The sequence below is a fragment of the Hermetia illucens genome, chromosome 5, assembly GCF_905115235.1.
Source record: "Hermetia illucens chromosome 5, iHerIll2.2.curated.20191125, whole genome shotgun sequence".
NCBI classification, from domain to species: Eukaryota; Metazoa; Arthropoda; class Insecta; order Diptera; family Stratiomyidae; genus Hermetia; species Hermetia illucens.
In genome coordinates this window covers 28,345,197-28,357,299 of record NC_051853.1, presented here as the reverse complement: position 1 = coordinate 28,357,299, position 12,103 = coordinate 28,345,197, and the positions used below count along the sequence as shown (strand labels likewise).

The following is a 12,103-nucleotide window of genomic DNA, read 5'->3' as shown; positions in this document are numbered from 1 at the left end:
GCTGCTAACCGAGATAGTAGACGGGTGTTGGGGGAGAGGCTTTCACTGAATCATAGCGTAGTGTTTCCTTACATTAAGCGCCAAATTTTTCTTAAGCACTGCCGAGGTAATGTATCAAGATTAGATTGAAGACTGTTCTGATCGCAGGAGAATCGACAACAGAAAATAATTTTAACTCGTCTGCATAGGCTTGGATACGTAAATAAAGAAGGTCATTCATGAAAAATAAAAACAGAAATGGATCGAGAATGGAACACTGAGGTACCCCCGATGAGAGAAAAAATGGATACGAGAGGTAACCATTTAAAAAGATTCAGTTTATTTTACCATTTAAGTAAGACATCAACTGGGGGCGAATAGTTTATAGAAATCCACACGAACCGAGTTTGGTGAGAAGCAAGGTGGTCAATAGACTTGAAAGTTCTGAAGAAATCAGTATAGATTGTATGTATCTATGCTTGTATACGGAAGCTTTGCGAAGTTGCTGGTGAGTTCTAAAAAACTAGTCGCAGTCGAGTAAAAGTGAGTTCTCCTTTTTCACAATAAGGTTGCCGAAACAAGACACTTTCTCAAAATATAACAGGTAGGGTTACACCTTCAAGTGGGTAGAAAACTTTAGATTACCCGAAAGGACAGAAACTGCCAATAAAACCTGTTTTTCACTCATCAAATACTTCTTTGGTGAAATTATTGTTGTCGAAATGCAAACTGAAATTGTATCACCACAAGATACGACCAATGCAAGGCTGTGGGGTTGAAACAGGGACAACAACAGCTATAGATAGAAATTTCGTGCGGATATTTAAAAGTAAAATATTGAATAGAATCTTGACAAGATCTTTTGGTCAATCCAGGAGTAACTAGCTTTTATTAACGGCGAGGACGTATTACCTTATATTCAAGGAGTCACGTACACGGCATTGACACGGCAAAAAGGCTTACGAAGCGTCATCGGGGTAAAGCAGGGTTATGTCTGGCTAAAGAAATCACAGAAGACGAAAGGACATGGAATAGGGATGATTTCCCTCAAGCTTGAAATAGAGACTTTGATGAAATAATGGACGACCCGTATAGTTTTCAGGTCCTATTTCCAACTATCTGTTTGTGGCCTTCTATTTAGAAAAACTGAAAGTACAAAGATATGGAGAACGATGATCATGACTTTATTTCAACTAGGTCACCGTTGCTCCCCTGCCAATGGTCCTAACTATGTTGGACTTAAGACACTAGCAAAGTTATCGCTCATTTGTCTTAAAATCGTTAAATTCGCTGTCAAAACTTAACCGGCGCCAGCGGTAACTATACTAACTTAAGGGACTATTTTGATCTAGAAATTTCAAAAAAATCGATTTTTACATTTTCTGACTGTTTATAGCCCCAAGAATCATGTCCTGAAATATTTTAATGAAATTCGAATTCTAAACTGTCTATAGCGAGTTTTTCGAGAGCTCGCGCGAGAGCATTTTCGGCCGTCAGCCTGGGTATTAAACAGTATTCGATTGTTTTTCCACAAAAAAATCTTTGAACACGATTTTCTCAAAATCTACTTTTTTCGCACTGCGGACAGTGAATCTCTGAAACTACTCGACCGATTATTACTAAATTTCTACTACATCTTTATTTATGTCTCGGGCACATTCATTCAACAAAAATTTTCAGAATTTTCTATATAAAAATTGTGATAAAAAGGACTAAAAATGAATTTAATTTTGCAGCTTTTTTTAAATGCCACCATTTTTTGTTTTTAATCGATTTTACGAATTTGTGTAATGTGTAAGAACCCTTCTTTTAAAAGACCTATTTTGATTTTTTTGTTTCTGACTTCTCAATTATTAGATTAACTATCCGCAATGGAAAGAGAATTTTTTCAGGACCAGCTTTATGTCAATAATAAAGGAGCCCGGAAAAAAATTCACAAAAAAAGTCTTTTTTTACGTTCTAGACCGAAATAGTTCCTTAAGACAATGCATACACCAACATGGAAAAATTACCCAAAATTCCTAAATATTCTATTATTAATAACAAGCAACACACGATGACAGAACAATTCAAAATTTTAAACTATCACAATCGCACTTTCATTAAGATTCTTCCATCTGAAGCCGAGAGCTAACGATTGAGCGAAAGACAAAGCACTGAGCGAAAGTCGAATCAAGTTCAACAGAGTACACTCCGTACATTGTCATAGAGTGGGAGAAACTTTAAGACCTTTGAGTTTAACAAAGTTAGGGCTAAGGGTTTAAACTTGTTACAGGGGCAGAATCCACTCAATGTGGGAGCAATTTTTCCATTGAAGACCCTTCTAAATTTTTGCTGCTTTGGGCAGCATGTTTCCGTTCAAGCGACTGCCAAAAAACTACTTAATTTTGCAATGTCTTGTAGGAATAGAGCTGCCATTTGTTTGAAGGAAGTTTCAATATTATACATTTCAACGACTACATATACCCTTTTTTCAAAATTTCCCAATTAAGTTACAAATTAAACCACTCCCATGAAGAACTAGATCCTTTTCTCCCGACGTGGTTTCCATAACGTTTTGACATATGTACAATACACATTATTATTTTAGATTTTTTTATATCTTTTTTTTTGTTTAGAAAAGATAATATCAAGTATCGTTAAACTAAATACACTTCAGAACTGATACATAGGACAGCACATTCATAAAGTCAAGATAGAAAAAAAATTAAGTTAAACTGAAACTCACCATTTCCATAAATAGTATATAATTTATATTTGTCAGCCGGTGTATAGTGTTCTGAATGCTCGGGTGGTTTTCCATTTTTAATATTATTAACATTTATATTGATGTCATTGTTGTTATTTGTGTTGTTTGATGGTTCATTGCCTGCCTGTTCATGTTGTTCTTGTTCTTGTGCATTAAGGTTAGTGTACAAGTGATCCAGACCATTTTCTAAACTATTATTATTTCTTTCGAAATCATAACTGTCACCGCGGTACGGCATTTCGAATGTTTAAGATCTTTTAACTTTTATTTTTAAAATTAATTAAGTAATGCTTTTGGATTTTTGTTGGAATTTATCGTCGAGTTTTATTTTAGTAATATTTATTGCTCGAATAAATTATTAGTTATATTACATGAACTATTTGGAATTATATTTTATTTAAATTAATGAATTAAGCGTATAAGAATGTAATTACTTTTTGGTTTCAATTTTTTTTTTGTAAAATTATCTATTTCTCAAAATTAATTTAATAATTTGGAATGCACTTTACTGTTTTGTATATTTAAATAATACTTTTCTTTTAAAGAAAATGTTAATACTTTTTGTTGCGACTTTTTTACATTAGTTTAGCTACCTCTACTATCCGCTACGTTTTATAGATATTTTTATTGTGTTTTATTACTTTAGATTTTAAAGTATGGAATTTTGTTGGAATTTGGCTTTGGTAAGCGTTACAATTAACTCATAATTTAATTTATAAAATTAAATTTAGATTGGCCAGAGAATATCTCTTTGTGATAAAAGCAAACCAGCTGCCGTGGAATTATTTTTGTTTGGATGTTAGAGAAAAAGTTACAAAAGAAAAACTTTAGATTGTACTTTCTACATTAGATACCAATCAAATTTGAGGCGCTTTTTTTATATTTTTCCAATGTTTCCCGATGATTTGGAGTTGAAATTTTAATTGGATGTTAGGAAATTAGTCTAGCCAATTAGTTTACATTTTAACTATTTTATTTGTGATATTGTTTGGAATGTGATTTTTATTTACAGTGCAATTTGTTCAGAGGCTTTGTGTGTTTTTTTTGATAATTTTTAAAAATTAGTTTTTCGCTTTCTTCGACTTTTACATTCAGTCACCGGAACGTAAGTATGGCTGCAAACAAAGAAAAATGCGAAAATAAGAACAATTTGAAGACATAGATATTTTTATAAGTGGGATGTAGAGGAGAAATCTAAAGAGAAGAAAATCTAAAGAGAAAATAATTCTGCTTTGATAATTTGTTGATGCAGTCAACCGATTTTTTTTAGAGATTTACAAAATTCACGTCACGATTCATGGTCATGCACTAAATTTGAAAATGAGGACAAAATGTTACCTTGTATTTATGTACGAGCTTTTATGACATTTCTTAAGATAAATCAATTAGAAATTCGCTCTAAATTTAATTTTTATCGAGGTGCATTATCACTTGCTGAAATGTTTATAACATACACTTCACCCAAAAACCAAACCAGGTACCCATTCACTTTGGAGTGATTGCAAAGAAAATTCAGGCCATCACTGCCAAAATTGATATCTTTTTCGCCTTATCAATGTGAACTACATCCCCCTCCCTGCACTTGATAAATGAATTTATAGTTTCTTTTTCGGAATTAAATTATTTTTAGTTTGAACATAACCTGAATGATGGTGCTAATGCTTTTTAACTCCCCCTGATTGACTTCATTCATTTGGATGAAGTACCCTTGGTAGAAACTTAAAAAATATTCCAAATCTATGAAATGATAAACAAAACTGAGCGGAGATTACTTTTCTACGCTTCGTAAGAAATTTGGGGAATTTTCTTAGTATCATTCTTAATTTTTGTAGAGTGTGTAATTGCAATGAAGTCATAAAGATATTATGTTGAAGGCAGAATGTTAATGACGTACTTAAAGTTCTCCTACTGTTTGGAGTAAGGCAAATGCCAAAAGGAATTTAAAGATTTTCTAACATTTTTTAATAATTTCTGGGGTTTTATTCTAAACTTTGTTGTGTTTTAGATTCATGTGATTCATCTTCCTTAGAACCAGACGGTGATTCCAGTGGAGACCAACTGATATATGTAGATGACAAATGTTGACACTTTGGCAAAAGTCCTCTATGCTTAACTGATGTCAATATAATATAAAGTATCTAATGAATTTTATAAAGTGAAGAAACTTACAGGGGGATTGTCTATAAGTAACGGTTAAGTATGTGGGTACCAAACAAAGCTAACGTAAAACTATATAGTGGGCATGTGCGCGGTACAATCTTGTTTGGTCATTATTACAGAGCAGAAGTGCTTTAGATAGAGCAGAGGCTTTTAATGAAGTAGAGAAAACCCTGGCTATAAGTGCGTCAATTACTCACATGCGTCATCGCTACAGGCTTATAACAAGTGACTACAGTATTGTGTCCTTGAATAGTCCACCATGTTCTGCTATATATGCATTTCTTCCAGGATTTTTAAATAAATTGATATAAAGACTAATGGTTTGTATTATAGCAGGACAGCGACTCCAAGCACACTTTCCACTTAACGCGAGAATGTGTAATCAACTCTAAATGCCTCCCCAATCGGTAAGCCTTGCTCTGGTTGAGCATCTCCAGCATTTGTCAGAGCTCATAATTCAAAACGAGCCACTTTACTCAAAAAATGATTACAACAATAACAGAGATGAAAACGTTTTTTTGCTTGTGCCTAAATACATTTTCCTATGTACTCGAGGATGGCGATCAGATCCAAGCCTATAAGGAACTCATTTCAAGTAACTCTGGCCACAAATGCTCACCGGAGATTATTTGGTATCATCAGAGCCGAGATGCCCTTCTGAGAGCATATGTTTCGGGAAAATCTCTGGCGGATATTTTCTCGGTTCGGTTATTTGCCGTTGGCCGCTTTATAGGAGATCTATGGTCATTGTAGTTAAGTTAAGACTATATCGCGAGTTACACTTTACAGGCCAAGGTAGGTTGGTAGGCCCCATAATTATCACGACGCGGCTTTGATTGTGGTTTCTAATTCTTGTCCTGTGTGATTATGTCCACATGCCAGATGCTCATGTAAATGCCTAGGACCAGGACAGACAACACTGACACTCTAACACTCTCTTTTTGAGCGAGGCCATTTTCGTTCAAATAGATATGCCTATAAAGCAAATGGTTGTCACTAAGCCCCAAAGAATCCATGATCAAGATATTAAAGGTTATTAAAAACCTTTGACCATTGAATTTAATACAAGGTTATTGGGCCTGTTTCTTCGTGAATTAATAAGGGGAATCTGTGACTGAGACTAGAAACAAGCAGCAAACCACATGCCGCTGAGTAGTATAGGCAGAGTCCGCATAGCTATACTACTCCCCTGTAACGATATATTTTAAAACGACCATGGTACGAAGTACGCATCCGTTCAGGCCTTTCATGATTCTTCTCAAACGTCGAGTATCGATGCCGTCATAGCCAGGTAGGCTGCGAAATTCCTAGAAAGATGACAGTCATACTCATACAGAGAGCAGCGAGGAAAGTTTACTTCGCAAGAACTAACACCCACAAGCCGACATAGACATAGGTCACCATGCCCATTATAACAAAATATAATTTACACCGCAACCCCTCAGTATGCAAGTGCCAGTTTATTTCACAAGAACCAACCCCCATAAGCTCTCATTTTTATTACAGTGGTAACCATCTATTCGACTGTGAAGTTACCCTGCTCGCTATGCCCATTCCCGATATAGGGATATAAATTTAAAACGAAAAGGGGATAGTAGAGAGCTGCAAATCACTCCCACTCCGGGCTCGGTTTTTCTGTGTAATTTTCACCACGGACTGCCCAGAACTGTGCGATTTAAATATCTCGGATCAATGCTATCGGCCAATGGAGAACTACATTATCAAATTGCTTCACGCATTAGCGCGACCTGAATGAAATGGCGTTCCACAACTGGTGTTCTTTGTGATCCACGCATCATCGAACGTCTCAAATCTCAAATTTACCGCAATGTCGTCCGCCCTGTCGCCTGCTTCTGAGTGTTGGCCGACTATAAAAAACAATGAACGACGGCTTGCGGTGAAGGAGACAAAGATGTTGCGTTGAACAAGTGGCGTGACATGCCTTGATCACATCCGAAACGAGGACATCCGCGATCGATATGGGGTTGCATCGATTGTAGAAAAATTGCGACAGAGGTGTCTTCGATGTAATGGTCATGTAATTTGCGCTAACGAGAATTAACTTGGTCTGAACATCGAAGTCGATGGTAAGCGACAAAATGGCCGGCCGAAACAACGGTGGCTTGATGGCTGGATGGTGATTTGAAGGCCTCGTTACGCCTTGGAGAAGATAAAATGGCGCAACCGATTATGATCAGCCGACCTCTCTTGTGAATCGGACAAAGGCTAAAGAAAAAGAAGAAGATGGATAACGCCAAACAATACGTTCCGCTATAGTTGAACGATTTCTTTTGAAAGGATGGAATTGAACACCAATTAATACAATTTAATCGGATCAGGTACATATTCGTTCCTCGATGCCCACTTAGTTAGTCAAATCTGGTTTGGAGTATCTATGATATAAGAATATTTTCAAAACGGAGTGTTGAATTGAAATATTGAATAATCTTACAACTATTCACAGGCCGGGTACTGAATCTGGATAACATCCGAGAACTAGGGTCAAGTTGTTCGCTTATTCCGAAAGAAAAGTGAAAAAATGGGCCCAAGAAGGCGTGTTGATGGGGTACCATGATATCAGCCCAAGTGCGGATTGCAGAATTCTAGATCCAGCAACACACAGAGTTTAGTTCAGTAGATCTGTGAGAACTACTGAAAAAAGATTCGAAAATAGGAATTAATCAACGTAAAATTTTACCACAAGTGCACCCAACGAAGTCTGAGTTCGAGGAAACAGAATTGGATCCGGCAGATCAGGCAATAGAAGAAAAGGAAGAAGAATTAATTGGATATGAATCAAATAAAAAGATAACGTGTAACAGGAGAGTTTACGAGGCACGTCCAGAAAGTAGGTGTCCTCAATTTTTACAGGATTAAAAAAATATTTAAACAAAAAAAAATATATGGTTACATGTAAGCTATGTTTCAACATTCATTTCTACGCAGGTGATGAGTTGGAGGATGAATGTTTTGCTGGCTCCCGAATAGTTTCCCACCAGTTTGTCCACTCACTTCTCCGTTTCGTTCGTTGGAAACCATCAGAGTAACGCGGGGGTGGCTCAAACCGTCCCATTCAAAAGAATTTAGGACGTGTTTAGTGGCATTGGCCGTGTGAGGTTTGGAATAGTGGTGTTAGCATGTCCTTTCTTTTATTCTGAATGGCCCGCTTCCATTTTTGCAGGGTCTGACAGTATCTTGCCGTGTTAATGATTCCCCCCACCTAGGGCAGATATTTAATCAAGATTATGCGTTTCTGGTTCCTAAACACGGATGCCATGATTTTTTTTTGGCTGTAATTGGTTTTTTGAATTTTTCGGAGGGGGAAAAAGGTGTGACGCACTGTTGAGACTATCTTTTAGTATCAGACGTAGTGGGCAATTGAACTTCACCAACATAAGAGTTTTAACTTCATTAATAATCTCATCAAAGGTGCGGACTTTGCAACTGGCGGGAAATTGGATCGATATATTCCGCCGGAGCTGATCCTGGGTCAAGAGTTTTCAACATACCAATCGTGGTTTGGTCAAATTTTAAAGGGAAGAAATCAGAATATGCGGCAACGTCGTTAACATGGCCAAAAGCCATTCCCTACTTTCTCGAAGCACTCTTACATTGAATAAACACAAAGTTTGGGAATTTGTCAGTTTCTTATTCGGGGAAGGGGCTAGCTATGCAGATAGGTTTTCAAAAGTAAGATCAATGTACAGGAATATATTTACAGTTATATGATTCCTATAAGTGGAAAATGGATGCCGCAATAATCGCAGTCAACAGATATCCTGGAGATGAAGCATCAACAAATGATCTTCACAATCACCTGAAGAACGGTATCGTCGATGTGGCCGTTGGAGATCCCGCCAACTGAAGACGACGGACAAATGTTGTCACCACCAAGCATAGAAGAAACAGTCCCGTGCCCTTCATCTGCTTAAAATCATAAGTCGCCAGGAGCCGATGGAATTACAGCCGAATTGGTTAAATATGGAGGTGACCAATTACACCAAGCGGTTCAACAACTTATACTCAAGCTGTAGGACAGCGAATCAATACCTGATGACTGGCAACGAGGCGTTATCTGTCCCATACGTAAAAAGTAAGATACCACGCAGTGCAGTAATTATAGAGGTATCACGTTGCTGAGTACCATCTATAAGATATTCTCCGTTATCTTGCTAGGTCGGATAGTTCCATGCGCCCAGAATATCATTGGCCCATACCAAAGAGGCTTCACAGGCAGATCAGATTTTCTCTCTGCGGCAAGGGATGGTAAAACTGTTGGAATATGGACATCAGTTGCACCATCTTTTCGTCGACTTTAAAGCTGCTTACGATAGCATAGCCAGGTTGAAACTGCACACGGTCATGAGAGAATTTGGTATCCCGACGAAATTAATAAGACTAACCCTGAACCATATGCGAGATCAGATAAAAGCAGTATGATCACTCTCGAGACCACTCGACATCAACAACGGTCTACGACAAGAGGGATACCCTTTCATGCCTCCTTTTTAACCTGGCCCTGTAGGGAGGCACGATCCTCTTCAAGTCCACCCAACTACTGGCCTATGCTGACGATATCGACATCATTGGAAAAACTATCCGAGACGTACAAACTGCTTTAATCCAGATGAAACAGGCGGCGCGAGATCCTGGCTGCACAATGAAAGCAAGACGAATTATATAGTAGCAACATCAGCAACAAAAACCAACCAACTAACAGGACCAAATCGCACTGGTCAAACGAAAACAATAAAGATAGGAGACTACAACTTTGAGACCGTTGATAATTTCTCCTATCAAGGGTCGAAAATCCCAACAGACAACAGCTACGACGATGAAATCCCCGCACGGTTGTTGGCAGCCAAGAGAGCCTATTTCAACCTACAAAAACTGGTGGCAGTATTTGCCCGTCGTCTTCAGTTAGCGGGACCTCCAACTCGCTGATGTTCTGGTTGTTCAGTAGCTCATCAAAGTATTCAACCCTTCGCTCCACTATGCCGATTCTGCCGGAAATCATTTCTTTGTCTCGGCAGGATGAGCATCGGGGTGTATAACGCTTCATCCTGCTGACTTGTTGGTAAAACTCCCGCGCCTGCTGCGGTTGCTCCCTGTACTTTTCTAGTTCACAGACTTGTTGGTTCTCCCAGACTTTTTCCGTTTGTGAAGTCGCATCTCCGCTCGACGGAGTTCGTGATAAATCTCTGCGTGTGCCTTGCGTTCTTTGAGCATGCAACATTACTCGTATGCGGCATTCTTCCGTTCCGTAGCTAGCTTACATTCATCATCAAACCAGCCGTTTCAATTCCTTTTGCGACTGGGCCTAAGTATGTTTGTGGTCGTATCAACGATAACGTTCTTCAGGTGGGACTCGGGTTCTTAGCAACAAAAATTGCGAACTCTTGGTCGCACTCGAGAGAAGAATCCTTCGAACAATTTTTGGTCCCCGTCATGAGGATGGACGATTCCATGGTTTATTGAACAAATAGCCTAAAGGAAGAACTTATTTTTTTGACCTGATTATGAAGGCTGGCCATTGGTAGGTTGAGAAGAAGTTAGCATGTTTTGAAGCAGGATTCCAGAAAAAATAAGATCCCTAAGTGCAGGAGAACTAAATATCAAACAGAGGCTCTTCCATCCCCATGTTCTGTCTGTGTTGTGTCACAGTAACAGTGGAAGCGTCACTTAAACCTTTGAAACTTCCATTAAATCTTGCCTTTGAAACGTTACTAAATCCTTCTGATTCGATAAAATTTCCAATAAAGAATTGCATGGGCGGAATTGCTAGGTAATTGTAGAGGAATTAATTAAAAGGCTTAGGTGTGATTATATGACACATTAGAGGTAACCTTAGGATTTTCCTACTGATTTTATTGTGCAATAGTCTCAGCAAAACCGATGAGTGATTTACCTTAAAGTTATATCGCATAGAATTATTGAGGAAGGGATTAAACTCTGCTTTAGGGAGAGGTAGAGCCAAGAATTAACGAGACAATATGTTTTACCTTAACATTCGTATATACTTTTTTTGAAAACTAATGAGATTAAAGTAGGAAATTGAATTTTCTAGGAAGTGATTTAAAATAGTCGATAGTTCTGAATGTTACAATGTACAATGAAAAACTAAGCCATGTATACAGCCCAGAATGCACTTTTGTATAATAATAAGTCAACTTTATTAATTGAGATAGAATTTGGAGTGATTTACGGAAGTTTGGTATAAACACCACCAAGAAATTGTTTCAGAATATCCTAATGAGGACAAAAATGCCAAGGTTCTGATTATACCATCATCAAAAGGTATACTGGGTACATCATCCAGTTTTTTATCACTAACGCGCCCCCATTAATTTCAATTTCTTGCCCTTATCAATTTCTCATTATCTAGAATTTCTTATTATTATTATTTATTTTTAATCTTTGATAGGCTGTATCGGTGTGGTCCGTTTCAACTACCTGTATCCGGGTGGTTAAAATATACATAAAAAAACCCAATAAGGAGATTTAGACAAAATCATGTCAAAAATATTTATTCCGATATGGTTTACTGCAAATCTATTTATCAAGGCTTACCACGAGCTCAACGACAATCTCATAGATTATATTATTTTCAAAAATACAATGGTTTCTAGTACTATCGCACTCTCTTGCGAAAATTTTTAAAAGTTGAGTAAACTAATTAAACTGTAGACAATTCGTGCATACTCCCAGATAAACTTATTAACTTTAGTTGAATTTTACGGTAAACTGTTCATTCGGCGCAATAATTCCAGATATTCCTTATCAGATATGAATCAAAATTTCATTGGGGAAGTTTCAGTGTTTATTGTGGTACTCATAGGAGTATGTACTTGTGCCACAAGCCTGTTTGTTAGGCGGAAAGATGAAACCCGGAACGGATGTCGGAGGGATATCAACTTAAGTGTTGTTGAGAAATCGACAGCAAAATAGGGAGTATGAGTACTCTTATCACAGGAAGTTGGAAATTACGAATGTTGGCCTGAAAAAAAGATGAGTAGTTACCGATTTTGTTTACCAATTGTTATCTTTGAGATGGCTATTGTTTTTAGCACCTTCGTACTTCGTGCTTCTTGGGATATGGATTAAGTGACTAATAGTCTGGGGTTTTGAGGAAAGCAAACAAATAATATAGTAATAAACGGACACGCACTTCCAAAACACCGTATAGTATGTGCTGGCCGATTCCGAGGAAAAAAT

At 37.5% G+C, this 12,103-nt stretch overlaps 1 protein-coding gene across 3 annotated transcripts in view; it reads right to left on the bottom strand.

Moving 5' to 3' along the window:
- LOC119656681 (solute carrier family 41 member 1) overlaps positions 1-12,103 on the bottom strand; it is a 193,580-nt gene that overhangs the window by 44,326 nt on the left and 137,151 nt on the right. For 2 of the 3 annotated variants that reach the window (XM_038063165.1, XM_038063164.1), the window contains exon 2: positions 2,708-3,843. The exons of the other annotated variant lie outside the window; for it this stretch is intronic. In XM_038063165.1, the coding sequence (XP_037919093.1) occupies positions 2,708-2,966 (259 nt within the window). In that variant the 5' untranslated portion in view covers positions 2,967-3,843. The remainder of the gene's footprint in view (positions 1-2,707; positions 3,844-12,103) is intronic. 3 annotated transcript variants of the gene reach the window in all.